Source organism: Cyprinodon tularosa, unplaced genomic scaffold, assembly GCF_016077235.1.
Source record: "Cyprinodon tularosa strain WSP-4 unplaced genomic scaffold, ASM1607723v1 ctg196, whole genome shotgun sequence".
Classification (NCBI taxonomy): domain Eukaryota; kingdom Metazoa; phylum Chordata; class Actinopteri; order Cyprinodontiformes; family Cyprinodontidae; genus Cyprinodon; species Cyprinodon tularosa.
In genome coordinates, this window is record NW_024038715.1 from 882,421 (window position 1) to 902,802 (window position 20,382).

General features: G+C 38.2%; 1 protein-coding gene across 3 annotated transcripts in view; it reads left to right on the plus strand.

The window, feature by feature from the left end:
- Window positions 1-20,382, plus strand: part of LOC119782627 (rab GTPase-activating protein 1) — a 95,943-nt gene that overhangs the window by 67,162 nt on the left and 8,399 nt on the right. For all 3 annotated transcript variants that reach the window (XM_038283655.1, XM_038283656.1, XM_038283657.1), the window contains 6 exons: window positions 1,393-1,485; window positions 2,890-3,000; window positions 3,304-3,408; window positions 4,750-4,833; window positions 13,307-13,378; window positions 17,371-17,571. In XM_038283655.1, the coding sequence (XP_038139583.1) occupies window positions 1,393-1,485; window positions 2,890-3,000; window positions 3,304-3,408; window positions 4,750-4,833; window positions 13,307-13,378; window positions 17,371-17,571 (666 nt within the window). The remainder of the gene's footprint in view (window positions 1-1,392; window positions 1,486-2,889; window positions 3,001-3,303; window positions 3,409-4,749; window positions 4,834-13,306; window positions 13,379-17,370; window positions 17,572-20,382) is intronic.

A 20,382-nucleotide genomic window follows, 5' to 3' on the forward strand; every position in this document is an offset into this window, starting at 1 on the left:
TCACACCCCTCAAAAAAATATGAAATGAACTGAAAAATAATCTTAAGATCAATTTGATTTGTCTGCATCCTTTTCAATAGCCTTGCATCAAGTCTCTCATCAAATTATTTAGAAAAAAATCCCTTTGCTAAACCAATAAAATAAAGGCTGTAAGAGGCAGAAATGGGAATTCTCCTCTGTGGAGATACTGTAGTTTGGATAGAGCTTGTTACAATTTAGAGGACAGAAAATGTTTATTAATGGAAACATCGACTCTTGTTGGTTATATAGGAGTTATTAAAGAAAATGGCAAAAACAACTCAATAGACTTTCTATAATTATCTTGGTCCAAACTGTGGTTTTACCTTTCTAGATAAAAAGATCTAACCTGATTTATAACAATAGCTTAGGTATGAACTTTTTGCAGCAGAAAAAAAAACAGGTCCCTTTGTTTCCTCTCTTTGTGTTGATTCAGCTTTTGCTCGTCTTCTGAGATCTCATTATCAGCACACTGCTGTTTAACAGTAACCTCCGGTGCTATTGAAGCACTTTCCTATAAATAACAATCCCTGTTTTCAGTCTCACTTCATTTGTTCAGTTTAACTTTTCAATGAAATCATGAGCTAAAACTCACTGCCTTCAGTTTGTGTAAAATAATAACACAATAAAGGCTTCTTGTGTTTAGGTTTTTAGCTAAATTTAGGAAGATGGCTTCAGTTGGTGACTCATACACAGGCTGATTTATATAGCAAAAAATATGAATTTATAAACTCAGTATTACCTTGGGTTTTTGTCTGTACACATTTACTGCAAATTAACATTTGTCATCCATTTAAAATGAACCTGCTAATGCTTATATTTAGCTTATAGTCATTTTCTTTCTACTCAATGCGTTATTATGAAAAGGTACAAGAAAAGAATTCAGAATATTTCCTTATTATTTATATTAGAAGCAGAGATGCTTTCTGTCTGTCGCTGCTTTTAGCATCTTAAATTAGCAGCAGTGTAAACAGTTTTCCTGCCTAGCTTTTCTCCTGATACTTCCTACTTATATGTTCAACTATCAGAGCGAGTTTTGATTTACCAACCACCTATTCACAGATTTAGGACTCTCAAGCTTGAAATTGTCTGATTCAGGCCACTAGAGAGTCGCTCAGTGCATCTTCAATTTTAAGCCAGGTTATTTACTTTTTGACAGTGTGGATGTATATTACCCAGCAATTCAGCTGTTTTTCAGTAGAAGAAAAAATGCAAACTGGGTAAAACTAGTTGTCTTAGTCAAGTGAAGGTTGCTATTTATAGAAGTTTAGAACGATTTCTGCTGCATGACAGTAGCTGGTTATTCTAATAATATATATTTTGTCCTTTGACGTGTTTCAGTTACTACTTTTCTGATTCTTCTTGCTTAAATAGATAAGTCAGAAGAAGCTGAAGAAATTTGAGAGGGAATACCACACCATACGGGAGCAGCAGGAGCAACAAGAAGCCCCCATCGAGAGATATGAGGTGGAAATACACAGAAAGCATGAACTATTCTTTCCCAAATACACTGTTAATGTTTCCTTCTTAAATATCAAAGCTTGAGTATGTCTTAATTTGGGTTGTCACAATACAAAAAATGTAAACTTGTTATGGATGTTCAGCAATTACTTGATATTCTTTTCAGTACAGCCGTAAACATTTGTTTTAATGCACAAGATATTTGTTGTTCAGAGCAAAACTTTCACAATATCTTTGTTTATACATAGGGGACAACTCAGCTTTCATTTAGAAACAAAAAGATTATCTATTTTTGGCCATAAAACTGATTAGAAAGTAGTTTGTATAAAAGTTAAAATCCTTTATGGAAGAGTTTACCTTTGATTCAGTGATGCAATTGTTTTCTTTATTATAATCGCTTATTTTTAGTATTAAATGGTTGCTGCAGATGCATACTTCTAATAATCAGGTTCAGTCTAGCTCCACCACAACCTGTGCTTTTAATAGCCAAAAATCATTTTTTGTACCACAGAAAAACACTTAGTCTCTTAAAAGGGATATATGTTTAGATTTTTTTGGCTGAACTTAATTTCTTAGCTGAGTTTACAACTTACAGCAGTTGATTGGTTTGTTCAAGAGATCAGAATCTGGAAGAAATACCTAAATCTTGGTCATTGTAATTAAATTGAGCATCTCTGAAAAATTCATTGTTTTTGTATCAAATAAATTGAAATAACGTTTATCTTCAAAGCCCTTGTCCAATGTTCGTGTCCTTATTAGGATCATTTATTTTTTTGGTCTTGGGTACTTAAGAGGTCTTGTATTTACTCAAATAAGTGAACATTTTTAATTTGTATGTCATTTAAAGTCATATTTTAAACTGCATCTGATTTCTTTCATTATACAGTGTAGATAAGACAAATAAAAGAAACAGTTTTAAATGTTTTTCTAATGTAAACAAACAAGTAAAAGAGAGAAAAAACGAATCAGCTGACGTAAAAACAGGATCTTTTTTTTCTCTCTTGGTTTCAGCGTTTTTCCCTCCATGTTTCATCTGATTGTCAGCTTTCAGTTTAGCTTTCTGATGTTAATGATGTACAAACAGGTTTTATCTTCCTAAATAGTTCACTGTCCTCTTCCTCTACATTAAAACTCTCACCTGACCTCAGTAAACTTTAACCCTTCTCTAGAACGAACTGAGGCAGGAATAGTAGATTACACATTCATATGAATTCTTGATGATTAACTTGTTTTCCCTGTTCTGCTGTCTCTTCACTTTTTCTTCCTCTTTTTTAATGTTTCTTCCTTTCTCTCTGTGTTCTCTTCTCCCTCACTGTTCTATTTCTCTTTGTTTGCATTTGTCTCTCTTTGTACTTCTATTCTCTTCCTTGTTTTCTGCTGTTTTCCTTTCTTCCTCCTATCTGTTTCCAGCGGGAGAATCGTCGGTTACAAGAGGCCAACATGCGCTTGGAGCAGGAGAACGATGACTTGGCACACGAACTAGTTAGCAGCAAGATAGCTCTTCGGAAAGATCTGGACAATGTAAGCCAACAGAAAAGCATGCATAATGTAATGTGTCCCGTTTAGCAGAAGTAAAACATTTGTAACAGAGTCACAGCATAAGCTTAGCTTTTATTCTTGATCTAAAATCCTGAAGATTATTTTGAGTTCTGTAAAATCTCAGACGCCGTTTAAGGCACAGGTTGCAGATTTATGTGGAGGCTACTTGTTGACCTACCTTCAAAATGGAGCAGGTAAAAAAGAAAGTAGGGCGAGTCAAACTTTGAACTGCCTTTTCAGCTTTCTGGTCTCTTGTCTTCTCTCGTGTGTTTTTGTTCATGTCAGGCTGAAGAAAAGGCAGACGCACTGAATAAAGAGCTGCTACTGACCAAACAGAAGCTGATTGAATCTGAAGATGAGAAGAGACGTCTGGAAGAAGAGTCTGCACAGGTTAGAACTTTCTTGAGCTTGAAAACACAGACAGTACCCCCAGATTGAATGCAATTTATCTGATGAAGGGATGATGTTGGGTGATAAATTTTATTTAGCACAAATTCACAATGTTCTAAATTGTCTTCAGGTATGAATGTGTGCATGGATGGTTGCTTGACCTGCACAGGGGACCTTTTCCAGGAGCAGCAAAGAATCTGTTGGTAGAACCAGGTTCAGTTGAAGTTGCCCACCTCAGTATGGAGGCAAAGCAAAGAGCAGATATATTTTATAAAAGCATTACAGGCATCACTGTGCTAGGTGTACCCTCTATGCTAACGAAAAATAAAGGACATGGTTATTTGCAGAGAAGATCCATCAAATACTACATAAAGGGAAAAAAAGACCCAACTAAAAAAAGATATTTTATGGCAGGGATGTCCTTGAGGTCTGCTGCTACTTTAGGTTTAGCGTTTGCTTCCCACAAACACACACACACCTTTTAAATAAGCAACACAGAAGCACTGACCCTGAGGTCTATAGGGAACAAAAATAGAAAACACTATGTGTTAACCACAGCAAAATTTCCAATAATCCATAAATGAATAGGACAGAATAGCATAAAGGAGAAACGGTCACTTACATACCAGATATTGATAATCTAAAGCTTTGTTGTTGGATTTGTATTTTTATATATTTTTTCTAGTTTATACAGGAAGCGGAAGAAGAGAGGCTAAAATTAGAAAAAGATTTTCTCTTGGTATTACTGCCTGCCATTGTAGTTGAAAGCTGAATGGCTGGAATTGATAGTCATAGATAATTGAGATATTAGAGAGCCTGAAGTTTGGAATCAATACCAGAAAAGAAATCAGCTGATTGTATCCCCCTTTTCCTAGAAGAGCCCCCTAACATAACATTTTTTAATCATTTGTGTATTTACACATTTTTTTAGGCTTTCCCAGTATGTTAAATCTCTGCATTCTCTGTTAAAACCTTTTTTTTTTCTTTAGTAGTTTTTCATTCCTTAGAGTCACAAACGGAGGCATCCTTTAATGTGAAAGCCGTCAGTGTTTGATGTATATTTTTTCTGGCTCAGTAAAGAAACGAGTGACCTGCGGCCCTCTGTACCTGTCCTCCAAACGTCTTCTGCCTTGTTGAGTTTGCAGCTTTAACACTGAGTGATTTATGCCTTTGAGTGGAGGTTGTATTTGGGACAGAAGGTTGCCAACAGCCTCTGTAAAGTCAAGACTTTTCACAATTACTCTCATATGATGATTGGAGCCTCTGAATCTGCTTTCTCTCGTTTATTTTTGCAATTTATAACCTTCTAACTATGTCTGTTTGTGTTGCTTCCCTCCACAGTTGAAAGAAATGTGTCGAAGGGAGCTTGATAAGTCGGAGTCTGAGATAAAGAAGAACGGTTCTATTATTGGAGAATATAAACAGGTACAAACTTTTAACCTTCAGCTTCGTTTAATAATGAAGAGTTAATTATTTTATTAATAATCATTATATTATTATTATTATTATAAAAAAAAAAGACAGGATGTATATTATCACTGCACCGTTACTAGAGTTTGCTTCTTGTCACAGGAGACTGAACATGTTATTAGGGAAGTGAAACTAAGCTGCTGCCAAGTTTCCCCTTGGCTTTCTTGAAATGAGTTTAAAATACTTGAAGTTCAAAAAATCGTTTAGGATTTACATCTTATTCAAAAACTTTAACCTAGATGTGTTAACTTCCTCCTAATGGAAACATTGAGAGATACGGCTGTTATGATGGAAAACATTAAGAAAAATTTTCCCGACACCCACACCAGTTATGTGTTGGAGTTTGGACTCATTTTTTATTTCTTGTCATTTGTGTTTTAGTCATTTTTAAAACTAATCTTCAGCTATGATATACGACTTTCAAAAGAAAGAAAGGGAGTGCCTGTAATTATTAGGACATCTGTTGAAGTAAGCCGTTCTTGGAAGTCTGTTTATGCACAGTCATATAAATAAGTAAAGCTTTCTACAAATTTTTTCTTTTTTTCTTTTGTTATAGTCAACAAATGTCACCTTAACCAGTAGTGAAATAAGCACATTTGCTTGTGTGGACAGATGTAGTACCCCATTTTGGCCTCAGATGGCAGTGTTGCTTTTTTTTTCTAGTTCTCTGAGACATATTGTCCATTTTAATGCCTTTTACAACAGAAATTCCTCAGTTGTCTAATAGTTTAGAAATTCAGATTATATTTGTGGTAAACCTTAGTCCTAACATTACAGCTCCTAAAGCAGTCTTTTCTTTTGACTTTTTTTTAGCAGCTCTTTGATTTAAAAAAAGGATTTACTCTTCTAAAGGCTGTTAACCTGGTTAGGCTTAACCTCTGCGTCAAATAAAAAACATGCAGGGCCATCTCCTGTCGTCTTTAGGTTCTGTTTTTTCTATTGTGCTGAATTAATTGTTGAGTTATAGTCAGCAAACTGTCCTACAATATGATTTGATATGTTGTGTCTCTGTCAGAGTGCAGAGGAGCCAGAAAAGCATTTAAATATCAAATGGCTTCAAGCTGAGCTCCACGAAAGATTGACATTGACCCAAGAGGAATAACTCATAATGTTTACCAGCTCTCAATTGAAATATTTAGACAGCATAGGTTGCCAGCAGTTGGCAGTTTTCATAAAGCAGTAAGTCAAAGTATGAATGTTTGGCTCTTTTTCATTTCGCTTAAATCTCAGAAGCCCAACAATAATAAGAAAAGATTTTCAACACGAAGCTCTGTGTTTCTCGTTGCCATGTTTTTCTATTAAGACTTCCCTCCATACTTCACTCTATTATCAGCCGACCCACCATGGCTACATTTGGCATACTCGATTTTTTTTTTTTTTTTTGTAGGCTTCAGTCGTATATTCACAATGACTGCATGTGAAGCTCTTTCACATTTATCCTCTCATTCTCATTTTTCTTTTATTTAGATTCCATGTCAAACACATAGTTATGCAGGGAGATGTATACATTTTAGGGGGGGATTATTATTTAGTTACTAAAGGTATTATGTTGTGCTAATTATACCTCATATCACTTTAATTTTCCACCTTTTGTCTTCCTAGCTGTTGTTTCAGCTGCTCTCTTTGCCCTTTTCCTTGCTTGATCTCTTTTTTTTTTTTCCTCACTTAGCTATAGGGTTAAAGAACAAACATATTTTTTTAGAATAGAATACCTTCCAGGGAAAAAATGTTTAAGGTTACTTACGCAGCTTAATATATTCTTACCTCAGATCAATGCATATATATGCAAAATTTTGCTTTGGCCATTTAATTTTCTGCAACAAAGGAAGCAGTTTTCAGAAGCCGCTTTATTTCATCTTCATGCTGCACTTACGCATCACGGATAGCTTTTGGCCATGACATCTTTAGCTGAATCTGCCTCATGTTTCGTTTTCACTGCTGCAGTGGGAGAAATAACAGAGTGGTGGAGGCGCAAAGTTGAAGTTTTACAACTTTGGCTGGTAAAGGGTACAGGAGCGTGCATTTTACAGATTTTACTGGGGATGGAGCTTGATCAACGGTATCTGGGTCAATCCCGACATCCCTGGGTCCGCATCGCTTTTGATTTGTGTGGGTTTTTTTTTTTAAAGAAGCTGTTGATACGTAGATAGATTTGCGTTTTAATCAGCGATCCATATTTGGAATATTTTACAGGTTAAAGAAATTAATTATGATAACCACTGGTTTGCCAGCCAACAACTACACTGTGCTTTAAGAGAAGAAGAAAAAAGGAAAGTAGAAGTGTGTGCACGGGTGAGAAGTGGAGATATTCTTCTTCGTCTAAATCCGAAAACTTCCACATTAGTACCTACACATTTTAAAAAAAGGAATTTCCTGAATTATAAAAACCGGATTTGTAGGAATGGAAATGGATCAGATAATTCCAGCTATCCAGCATTGAATTTCAGGCCCTGCAGAAGGATAAACGAGTTCATGGTTTGCAGAAGATTTTTTTTAACCATTTTGTTATTATTGAATGAAGAGCATCAGGAAGACAAAGGGACACACCAGATTGGTTAGATTGCAGCATATTTCTGCATTCAGCCTCCCTCAAAGAAAATGCATAGAAACCAGCCATGATTGGTTTTAACTAGTGTTTCACATCTAGATTATTTTTCACAGTTCTCCTTTGCAGAATAGTCCAATCTCATTCAAACTGAGCAGAGCATCTGTTAATGCACCCAAAACAATCTAAGCATCTTCTTCCTTAAGTTTGTTAAAGTGTGAACATCCAAACTATTCAACTTGGCGTTCAGAGCTACAAAACCAATTATGAATATTTTAAAATACGGTACTTCTTAACAGCATTTGTTTTTTTTTATAAATTTTTTAGGCTTGTGAAGTGAAAACTCCCATATTTTCAGATGGCAGCCCTCAGCTGAACCTAGATTTTGATGACTGAGGCTATGAGCATATTTTAAGATCCATCGGCTTCAATTTTCCCTCAGATCTGTCACTAAATGTTTAAATATAAACTTGTCCCAATCAAGTGCTATAACCATCAGTGCAGGGATCTTATGCAGCAGTCTATCCTCCTGGCCTATTTTGTGAAGGAACACAGAAATAGAAGAAAAGACTCATTCAGAATCAGACCTTATTTTCACCTGTGTCTAAAAATAATGGTCCTAATCTCAGATTGACAACAGAAAGCATCATTCATAGAGTAGATGGTGTGTGGAGTGTGTAAAAGCAGCCTCAGATAGGAAGCGTTGAGCTGAGAGCTGTGCTGAAGAGAACTGACTCTGAAAATGAGGCCTTGTCAAAAATAGTCTGCTTTATGACAGGAAGCAAACGGGGTTCAGAGATGGAGGAGAGAGAGTGAGAGGAGAGTCTGAGGAAAGAGAGGGAGCAGAGGGGAAATTGGCAGCTTTCACTCTGCTGGGATTGACAAGTTGAAGAATGTCCCAAAATAAACTGCATTGTTTTCCATTCAAGAAAATTCAAATAATTTTTTACATTTAATTTTCCCTTTATCTTTGCCTGTGGCTGCCAAGTTTATTTTGAAGAACTGGAGCTTAAACAGCTTTGTACTAATTGGCCCTCCAGCACAAGAGGACTGCTCTGCTATTGGTTGCTTGACCCAGCCATTTTTTTTTAACATATTTGAATTAATTTTGTCTGGGCACTTCCTTACCTGAACAGGGTTTCACAGGTCATTAAAATTATTAAAAGTCATTAAATTATTATTTTTTAAATTAAGGCCTTAATTGGCATTAAAATTCATTGAATGTGATTATTGTGGCTTTATTTAAAAAAAATGTTTATAAAAACAATTTTGTCAGACATACTATATCACGATATATTTGAGTGGAACTGCTTCAGGTTGATCGCAAAGCTGTATGTTCAGAAAAGTAAGCTTGAGTCAGAGAAGAAGCTAGAGAACGGGAAAAAAAGAAAGCAAATTTCAGCAAAAGTAGCTGGAAAACGAGGACTTCGGGGACATGGCCTGTCGACGGGTACCTGTTGGTGGCATTAAAATTATTTCTAAGAGCATTAAAAACCCTTAAGTTAGAGTTATTCATTCCTGTATAAACCCTGCTGAAGGACTGGAGAAATATTCCCTAATATATTTTTTCCTGTTGGTTTTAAAGATTATTTCTAAAAGTAATATAAGGAATTAAGTAAAAGTATAGACCTATGTTTTAACAAAATATTCACCAGTTTGAAAAAAACAAAACAATGCTTGTGATTTTGTTTTTCCATTTCTATGCTTCAGCCTCTGTCTAAAAGTTTTATCCTTAAATCTGTGCATCTATCCAGCTGTGTGTCCATCCACCCATCCATCCATCCATCCATGGTAAACATTGAAAATAATAGTAAAGATATATAACTGTATAATAGGAGCAAAGTGTTAACTTACCAGTCTAATAGTAAAGTTGAGGAAAGAGAATCGGTTTTATATCGGCTTCTTCTTTCAGCCTGTGCTAACGAACAAACTACTTTCCAATTTCGACTCTTGTTTTTCCTCGCACATGATCTCTTTCAAGTTTTCTCTTGTTAGCCTCATCAGAACGTTTACACTTTATCCTTGCTTCAGCCATAACCAGTAGTCGAGCAGGCAGAAAACTAGTAGAGCAAAAGCAATAGCTCCATGACTGTATAACGGCCTGTAAAAAAAGCCATGTGTTTTTCCAGGTCACATGACCTGGCTAAACGACAGTCCATCATTTCCCCACTTATAGGTGGTATTTAGAGAGGGGAGCCCCACTCGTAGCATTGATAGTGTCTAGCACTGTATATTGGCCTGATGAGTCATTTAAAATAACTCATATGTGTCAACTCTGTAGGTCACAAAGTCTGCGGTGTGCCTTTAAGTTTTAATGTAAAATATGCACCTTGAAAGTTAGTTAAAGAGCATTTTTTCCAAAAATGTATTGTATAAAACTGAGCATGCTTAATGAGTCTTTAAACTAAAACACACTTTGTGATGGAATGAAATATGTATATAAAAAGAGGATTGACAAAGTTCGAAAAAGAAAAATGTTTGGCTTCAAATAAAGGACAGATAGAAGAAATATAATGTTATACTCATTGGTCGAAATGTTATTTATTATGTGAATACTTCCATGTTGGCTTCACAGCCATTCTGAATTTATTTATAGATTGTTAAATAGATTAATTTGAGTCATCAAGGACTCAAATGAATGAAATAATATCAGACAGCTTGCTTGCAGATGGAGCAGTCATGGCGGTCTGTGCCTTTATACTGACAGGTGCCCCATCATATGCCAGCTTTAAGAACACATTGTTCTCCTCAACATGTCCCCATCATCACATTTACTTATTGTGGAATATAGCTAAAGTAAGAAATCATTTTTATTTTTTCTGCATGAGGAGAGCAGTAAGAGGAAATGCAGAGTATTGCAATGCAAGCCTGAGCTGTTCATTTTGGTATAAAAATAAACATTGAAGATAAAATGGCCTCGATTTGAGCTGAAAGGAGGGTTGCTATTGAACTGATTTTAAAAGTTAACAGATTGAGGATTTGTATGGAAAGAAATAATAAAAACATAGAGTGCAGAGATGTTAATTAGAGAGACTAATATAAAGTCTCAAAAATGAAGCACAACCTGTTAACTCAAAGATTGTCTTGTGAAAACTGAGGGGAATCTTATAAAACTCTCCCAGAAAAGCCAGAGCTGGACCTCCTGATCTTAACAACATGTCAGGCTGTGATCTCTGGGTTTCACCAAAATGACGCCTCGCCTCCCTAATGTCACTTATGTGAGACGGGTTCAACTAATCAGTGGTGCCGCACATTTCACTGATCAGGAGTTCAGAAACTTAATAGAAACATAATAGGGAAATGCTTTTGATGAAACCTAGGAAAGAGGATGGTAGGCTTTGCTGATAGATTTAATCTATAAATTATCACCTTTTACATCAAACAAATTATTTTCAGATATATCATAATTAAATAGAAATTGAATTGAAATTGTTATTTAACTAGTGTACATTTGAAAACATTTTAAATAGGTGTAACCCTTAGGTTTATTTTTTTATGATTTTAGTGAAATTTAAATTAATTTAGTAAATTAATTTCTTTCCATTTTAGTCTAATTTTACTCTAAAGATTTTAGTTATAATTGTTTTTCATTCAGATTCAGTCAGATTTTAATCAGCAAGAATCTTGCAAGGATTAAAAAATGTCAAGATTTGGCAAGACATGAATATTTTCTCTCACATTTAACTCGTTCTGCAGTAACACCAGCAGTAAGATAAACACCTGACAACAGATGAAAACACAGTACAAAAAAAAACTAGACGAATAAATAACTAAATTCATGTAAATGGATTTAACAAAAAAAAAAAAAAACACTGAATAGTTTGGAGTGAGCCAGAAATATGAACCTTAATGACACTGACTGTATGATCTGGTTGAATTGTAAAGTGCCTTGAGATGACATGTGTTGTGAATTTGGCGCTATATAAATAAACTGAATTGAATTGAATTGAATATCATAAATACCTGTGTTGGTAAACCAGAACCCCCTCATATTACAAAGAAGCTGAAGAAGAGAAAAAGAAGAAAAACACAGAAATAATCTGCAGTTTAGCTTTTGGAAATTTGTTTTAGGTATATAATCTATTCCCTTTGGCTGGATTCCACAGTTTGTTAACTCTTAGTCAGGTGATAGAGGTGTGTTTATTGTTTAATCATCAATTTTATTTACATAAATGAATTACTACCGTATTTCTGGACCATAAGTTGCAGTTTTTTTAATAAATACTATGACTTATACTCTGGAGCGACTGATGTGGGAAATTATTAACACATTATTATATCGTTTCACATGTTATTTTCACACTAAATCGCAAGAGGGGCGACCTAGGCCTCTGTTGATAATTTCAACATTGGCGATAACTTATAAAAACAACTGAGAGGGCTTACCAAAAAGACAATCATATTCTGCAGATTATAAGCTACAAGTAGAAAAATATGCTGCTGAAGTCGGTAATCGAGCAGCAGAAAGAAAGTTTGGAGTTAGCGGAGTTGTTTAAAAGTGACACCGATGAAGAATTCAATAGATTTAGTAATTTAGAGTGACACGGATGGTTTGATAAACTTATTAGCATGTTATTTATGTAATGTTAACATACCAGGCACGTTCTTAACGTTAGCATATCGTACAATTATTCAGCCTGTTATTGCCTCTATCCTATTTTTAATTTTAAATTGCCTTTCAAGATGACGTCTGTTCTTCGTGTTGGATTTTCCCCCTTCCCCCAAAAATGCAACTTATAAATGTCTTTTTCTTCTTTATTATGCATTTTATGGCTGATGCGACTTGTACTCCGGAGCAACTTATAATCCAAAAAATACGGAACTACATTATAGGGCTTGGCAATTAATTGCGTTTGCAATACAATCTAAATTTTTTCTTCGTTTTTATGGCACTAGTGGCTTGTTTTTTTTCTCACAGTAGGCTGACAGGAAAGGGGGTATGAGAGAGAGGGAGAGACATGCGGCAAAGGACCACAGGTCGGATTCGAACCCGTGTCGGCCGAATCGAGGACTAAGGCCTCCATACATGGGTCATGTGCGCTAACCACTGCATTCGCAATTTAGAAAAATGCAATTTTTTTTAGTCACAATAGATTAAACAAGAGTAAGACACTAAATTTCTCAGTAATACAGTTAAAGAGGGCATGTTGTTGCACAGAAGGGAACAGAGAGTTGCAGCTAACACCTAGATCTATGCATTATTGTAGAAGTAAGAACTTTTTCATGCAAATGTTACAGTAAAGTCCTGAAACACCTGATTCTGGACAAGCAGGCTTTCAAAGTCACAAACAAAACTGAAACCCTGGAGTAAAACATTAGCATGCTTTTGCTTAATGCAAAGTATTGTTGCAATAAAGTCGCAATCAAAATGTTGTTTGAAAACAATCGCAATTTAGATTTTTAGTAAAATCGTTCAGCTCTACTACAATGTCTGTCAGTATGTGAATTAAACAATAATATATACTCTTCTGATTATGTTTGCTGTTGTGGGATGGATTTCTAATTTTACCCAATGCTTTAGTGTGTGCCCCAGTGACTATGGAGGCAGCCAGGCAAGCAGGTGCTACATTGAACATGCAAATGATACAGTTCTATAACACATTTTTTGGACATGAATTCAGAGTGTGGTAATGTAGGATCAGTGCTTAAGGTTAATATCCTGAAGTAGTTTTTCATCAGAACTGTTAGTCAACAGCAGAAAAGGTCCACCATCATTATCTACATCCTTGTTTGTCTTTTAGTTTTGTCTTTTTTTTCACTGGATAAAGGTCACAAATAAATAGGCATGCAACTTGCAGCTAAGTTATTCAGAAATGGAAAAATAAGTTCACTAAAAACAAACATTGACTGTTGGTTTGACTACATTGTTTGTGTTTCCTGCAGATCTGCTCTCAGCTGAGTGAACGACTGGAGAAGCAACAGACGGCTTCTCGAGGAGAACTGGAGAAAATCAGAGTGAGTTGATACACAGATCCAAACAATAACCACCTTACTCACACAGATGCTAGCTTAAACCTCTTCTGTATGAAGAGTTTTTATTAATATTTTAAATTGGTCTTGAGCCGCACTCAAGTTTTTTTAAAGAACTTTGTCATCTTTTCCTCTTACTGATTTCCAATCTAGCTCTTACACCAGGCCCTTTTAAAATTAAGGTTTTGTTAGGACATATAATAATGTTTTCCAACTATGGCAACATATCAAACGTGATTTAAAATAAAAATGAGCATTTCCAGAAATTATTCCCTACCCTATTGTCCCCATATCCTATCTTTATTTTCTTCCCTCATTTGATCCTTCATTCCTCCATCCCTCCATTGTTTTGTTCTTTTTTTGTTTGCCATGCATTTTCCCTCACGTCCCTCCTTTATTATTTTCTTCCTTTCATCTATTCTAACAGATTAAATTCTTAGATAACATTCATCTGCCTTAGATCAGTTATCTAATTTAAAGTCTTCTTGTAGTTGGCGTCCTGTCCTTGCTTTTCCTTCAGTTTTAAAGAACACATAATGCGCTACGCTGAGATTTGCCAGGTTTCCGACTAATAACTCTCCCATTTCACGCCTGTCAGTAATCCATTGATGAAACAAAATAAATTTGAACAAATTGTTTCCTCGAAACAGACCGCTAGTAACAAGGTGCCTAAAGACGCAGTTTGAAGATGCCAGGTTGTCTGTTTCCTGTCGGTTTATACCAAATTCTGTTGCACACATCGCACAGATTTGGCAAACTGCTGCTTCAGTTGTGGTTAACGGCTGCTGGTTAGTATGGAGAGGCTATCAGCGTGTGTTTCTAAATGATTTAACTTCAACATGAGAAGAAGATTTTGCATAATGATCAGACTCAATGACGAGCAACAGCACTGATATTTATTGGGTGCAACTGTACGGATTAGTCTTTAAAGATTGAGGTAAAAAAACATAGGAATTGTTCAGCTGAATGCAAACGCTCCCTCAGAGATCTGGAAACCTTTAAGCATTTCCACAATGAGGTGTTGTTTGCCTCAGAAAATATTTCTGAATTCAGGAACAGGGTAATTAGAGTTTATTTGGCTCCCGCTCCCCTTAAGAGTGACAGTAGCTTCCCTATCTTGATAAACAGAAGCTGAAGGGAAAACAACCTTTTTCTCTTCCACCCTTGACTTAGCAGGTATGTGGATATGTTTGCTGCGATCCCTTTGTCTCCCTTGGCAGTAAAATCAAAGCTTATTGGAAAAGAATGTGGAATTTGGCCAAGCAGCCGCAGCCAGACACCTGACTTCCAGCACTTTCACACATGGCTCACTGACTTCTAGCCCAAACTGTAGCTGGCTTGGCGGCCATATTGGCAGAAAGCTCTGTCACGGCTGCCCAACATCTCCTGAAAAAGTTCACAGCACCAAGGACATATTGGACTCTATTTTCCCTGCAATTCGTTTTTGTGCATGTATCCTCTCACCTGCCACTTTATTAGGTACACCGTCTGATTGCCCCCCGCTCTGGCTTCAAAAGGGCATTATAGCTTTATGGGATAGATTCAGCATGGTGTTGCAATTATTTCTCTACGGTTTTTATGACACCAGGTTATTTTCAGAATTTGTCAATCTCTCCCCTGACATAACAGATCCTGGAGATCTGTGATGAGTTGGTGGTTTTATCCCACTGGAAGACGTCCTTAGGAAATCTCAACACTTTGGTGTTGATAATGCTCCCGACACAATTATACCAAAACCAGCAGCTCGAACCATTATTTTTAGGAAGGATTATCCAGGCCTTTACCCTATTTATTATCATTTCGGACCCTACCACAGGAGTTTAACAGTTCACATAAAGATCATGTCTTTATTCCCCACTGGCCTTTGAAATAAATAGCTTTCATCAACAAAGCTGCAGCTCATTGGATAGCTTCATATTTTGTTGTGCTTTATCAGCTTATCTGGCATTAAAAGAGTCATAACTTTGTATTTCACATACAGTCCTCCTGAAAAAAGCTTTACTTCCTGTTTAAGATTCAAGAGATTCAAGATTCAAGAGATTCAAGAGACTTTATTGTCATTCACATCACGTGTTACATGAGGTAAACGAAATTGAGACTCACGGCCTCAGTTACATCAGATTATAAAAATAAATTATAAAAACTAGCTACAATATCAAATTTTATAAAAAAAACATTTACAGATATATAAAAACAAGAAGTAGAGAATAAAATGTATATTAAAGATAAATTTAGCAGTGCACCATTTTAAAGTGTCTGAGTGTAGACTGCAAATACAAGTTATTGTTAGGAACAGTTTGAGAGTCTCACAGCTTCTGGTATGAAGCTGTTTCTCAGTCTGGTTGTCCTGCATTTGATGCTCCGCAGCCTCCTGCCTGAGGGTAGCGGGACAAAAAGTGAGTGTGCTGGGTGAGTGGGGTCCTTCATGATGCAGGAGGCCCTTTTCCTGTATCTGGAGGTGTAGATGTCTGTGGTGGTGGGGAGGTTGACTCCAACAGTCCTCTGTGCAGCCTTCACTACTCTCTGCAGAGCTTTCCTGTCTGCAGCAGAGCAGCTACCGTACCACACGTTGATGCTGGAGCACAGCACGCTCTCCACCACACATCTGTAGAAAGAGATGAGGACTGAGCTCCCCAGTCCTGCACGCTTCAGCCGCCTGAGGAAGTAGAGCCGCTGATTCGCCTTCTTGACCAGAGCGGAAGTGTTGTTGCTCCAGGTGAGGTTGTTGCTCAGGTGCACACCCAAGTACCTGTAGCTGGAGACAACTTCCACCGCAGATCCTCCGACAAGCAGGGGGAGATGGACGTGTCTGCTCAGTCTGAAGTCCACAATCATCTCCTTCGTTTTCTTGACGTTGATGCAGAGGTTGTTTTCTCTGCACCAGCCCTCCAGGTGTTTCACCTCCTGTCTGTAGCTGGACTCATCACTGTTTGTGATGTTTCCAACCACTGCTGTATCATCTGCAAACTTCACAATATGACAGCCAGGATGGAGAGGAGAGCAGTCATATGTGAGCAGCGTGAACAGGAGGGGACTCAGCACACAGCCCTGTGGAGAGCCAGTGCTGAGGACTGTGGTGGAGGAGGAGATGTTATGGATCTTCACAGACTTAATCAGTTTTAGGAAACATTTTTCTTTTTTAATTGAGCTCATTCTCACCCTTTTTATACCTTTTTTTTTCTTCATTAGGTACATATGAGAATTTTGACTTGTGTGTATGGAAGTTTATGTGAGCGTAGTAGTAGCAACATGGACCATGGTTCCTCAGCCTCCAGAGCAGCCTCCTTTTTTCCCCCCATTCTGTACTGAAATTGAATTTTAAGTCCAAATGCCTCTTTATTGGCCAATTCACCACTATTGCTGGTAATAAGCTATAAAACAGGTAGAGTGGAATTTCGAAATAGTTCTTTTTCAGGTTTTCAGAATTTTATTTTAGTCTTAATCCATCCGTTTATCCCTTTCTCTATCTCCAATCTATCACTCTACTCTTCCATTTTTCCATCCTCCCTATTCTTCATCTATCCCTTTTTTGACCGACTAATTAAAAACCTCTGTAGACTCTGCACTAGATGCTTTGAGCTTGGAAACTGTGGCGTTTTAATTTAAAAACAACAAGAGGTATCTAGCTTTCAGTTTTAAGCGGTAAATATATGTTAATTGGACTTTGTAATCAGACACTAACAAAGCTTACCACTGATACTCGAGGAGCAATTTGAGCCTAACGCTCTGCTGCTTCATTAAGGCTTATCTATAATTACTTTGCATTTGAATCATATCAGACTGAGTTTAAAGATGCTATTTTGTAATTAAATACTCATTTCTAAAGCACTGTGTCGGATTAGAAACACAAATGTTGTTTCACACACTTAAGTGAAGCTCTGCATTTGAATGTAAAGAGAAGCAGAAAATAAATAATTTTTGCCCTTTTATTGGTTTAGTATTTTGTTTTCTCTCTGACCTCTTAAATTCTCTTGTAGTCCAAAGTTGAAGGCTGTGAGAAGTGCAGCAGTCTTTTCAACAAAGAGGGCCGTGTGCGAACTGCGGTGACCACGGCGCCTGCAGACGGGACGGAGGAGACTGACGAGGAGAAGGAGGAGCTGAAGAACCAGCTGAGGGAGATGGAGCTGGAGCTGGCCCAGACCAAACTGCAGCTGGTAGAGGCCGAGTGCAAGATCCAGGTACAAAATACACAGAGTTAGGACCAAAATATAACTTCTGTATACAGCAGTGGTCACAGAGCTTAAAAAAGACTTGCTGTTGTTTATTTTTGTGTTACTTTCTTATAGCATTTCCAAGCAAGCTTTAGAGTTTTAGCTTAAATTAAACAGTAAAGCCTGAATCCCACCTGCACAACTTCTCTAATTGCAATTGAAGCCTTTATTCTAACAGATGCATCCCAGTATGCGAGCTGTACTTGTCTCTCTGGCAGTAAGACATGTTTTGACAGCTTTTAATAAGATATCCAAGATGATTCTATTAGGAGGTTACAGCTGTCTTTGACATGTGGGTGGTGCTTCATTTCCTCTTTCTTCAGGGTTGTTTGTGCATATTCATTTCCTCATATCTAAGCTACCTGCCTTTTTCTGCCACAGCATGTCAACTGCATAGATAATCAATTAAAAGGCCATGATCCTGTTCTACACCACTCTATCAGCACGCTGCAGGAGAGGATCTTTAAATCAAGGGAGCAAATTTTCTATTAAACAGATATGATTAAAGAAAGAAGAAGCTGTGGACCTGATCTAATTGAAGGAAATGAAGAAACTAATGTGGTCACCAGCATCTGAAGAAGCATTAAGGCCTGAGTTTTAGTTTGAAGTTTTTATACAAGTATCAGACTTAAATGATTGCCTTGACCCTTTTTGATTTCAGGACACCATCCGTTTAACTCGTGCTCCTACCATTTCAAATATTTATCTGGCTATTAAAGATCAATTCATATTAGGAAAAATAAAGCAAAATTAACGTAATGGGGAAGGCTTTTTAGTACCTTGAATCAAACGCAAAACTGTCACTTTATTCGAACATTCTGCTAATTGTTACTCACTAACAATGTGTTTAATTGTTGCTCATGATGTAAAGTGACCTTGAGGTAAGGCAAGGCAAGGCAAATTTATTTGTATAGCACAATTCAGTACAAAGACAATGCAAAGTGCTTTACATGATTTAAAATAAAAGAAAATATAACAGAATCAAAGCAAGTAGGAAAAAATAAAAAAAGGCAGAAACAAAAAAGAACATTAAAAACAGTTTGGACTAAAGAAAATAAAAAGTTGAGCTAAAGATGTTTCTATTTCATCCCTACTGACCGCCAGAGGCGGTGCTTCAAGCACTGAATGATCATTCTTGCGCATGCGCAGGTCGAGTATTAATGACAACAAAGTCAGCTGTGACCTGCCGGGGACCCACGTGACTCTATATAGTCACGTGGCACCCGGCAATCAATCCCTTTTGTTCTTCTCGCGCGCAGGTGTGTTGAGTACCGGAGTGTGGTCGTGTGAAGCTGGTTGCTTCTGTGTATACCACTAGTTTCCTGGCTGCTTGTTGCTGGTAGCCCCGTGACCGGGTTTGGTCGGAGCTGCGGGTAAGTCTCGCCCTCCAGGGGCTGCACAAGCCTCTTTCACCTTACCAGATCTGCGGTGACTGGTAAGTTTTCGTTCTTTTCTCAGCAGTAGTTTACTGTTCGCTTTGATTTGCCACGTTAATTTTGTGGCTCTTTTGACTCACGGTAGCGTTTCTGCTCGCGCTGAGTTGTTTTCAGTTTGTTTGCCTAAGCCCACCAGTAGCGTTTCTGCTCGCGTTGGGTTCTTCTATAGTTTGTTTATCTACACTCACCAGTGGCGTTTCTGCTCGCGCTGAGTTGTTTTCAGTTTGTTTGCCTAAGCCCACCAGTAGCGTTTCTGCCCGCGTTGGGCTCTTCTATAGTTTGTTTATCTACACTCACCAGTGGCGTTTCTGCTCGCGCTGAGTTGTTTTCAGTTTGTTTGCCTAAGCCCACCAGTAGCGTTTCTGCTCGCGTTGGGTTCTTCTATAGTTTGTTTGCCTAAACTCACCAGTGGCGTCTCTGCTCGTGCTGAGTTCATCTTTAGTTAATAATCGATTTGCTAGTGGCGTTTCTGCTCACGCTGAGTTTGGAATCTCTGCGGGGGTTTTCCTACAACGAGTCGCCAGTAGCGTTTCCTGCTCGTGTTGACTTGTCCTTGGTAGCAGGCTGATCACGCCTTTCAGCAGTATGATGCTGGATAATTTATGTTGCTCGACCTGTCTGGCTCCACTTCAGCCGGATGACGGGCATGACTTGTGTCCCTCCTGCCTCGGTGTGGAACATCTCCGGGAGGCGCTGTCAGATGACGCTTGCCCCAACTGTCGCGTCATGCCCCGGTCGGTCAGACTGGATCGGTTGGCTGCACTGGAGCAGCCTACCGACTGGGCGAGCGCTTCGCCGCGTGCTCGTTTGCCGATGGAGAAAGCGGTGTGCAAACGATCTACTGTGGCTGCACCTTCGGTACCAACGAAGCGTGCTAGACGGACCGATGCAGGGAGGTTGTCCACCAGAGTGGATCATCTCACTACTGAGCTGGCCCAAATGAAAGCCCTCCTCCAGTCCTTTCAGACTGCTGGTGATCGCGGCACGGCTCTCCCTACCGAGCAGGATGAAACGTCAGTCAATGACGACGATGCTGTTTCTGTGGCGGCCTCTGGCACCCATTTCTGTGAGGACCTTCCGGAGCTGGGCTCCGGGGCCTCTGGGTCGGACTCCATTGCCTCCCAGGAGGATACGGGGGAGTCTGTGACATCCGCTATTCGAACGGCTCTTGCCCGTTTACAGATTAGTGTTCCTCAGGCCCAGCCTGCGGCTTCCAGCGCCTTCTTTAGGCGCAGTAGGTCAGAGACTGCCTTTGTGGTTCCTCCCTCGGCGGAGTATGTGCGGGAACTGCATGCTTGCTGGTCAGACACCAAGGCGTTTTCACGTCTGACGACGGATGGCA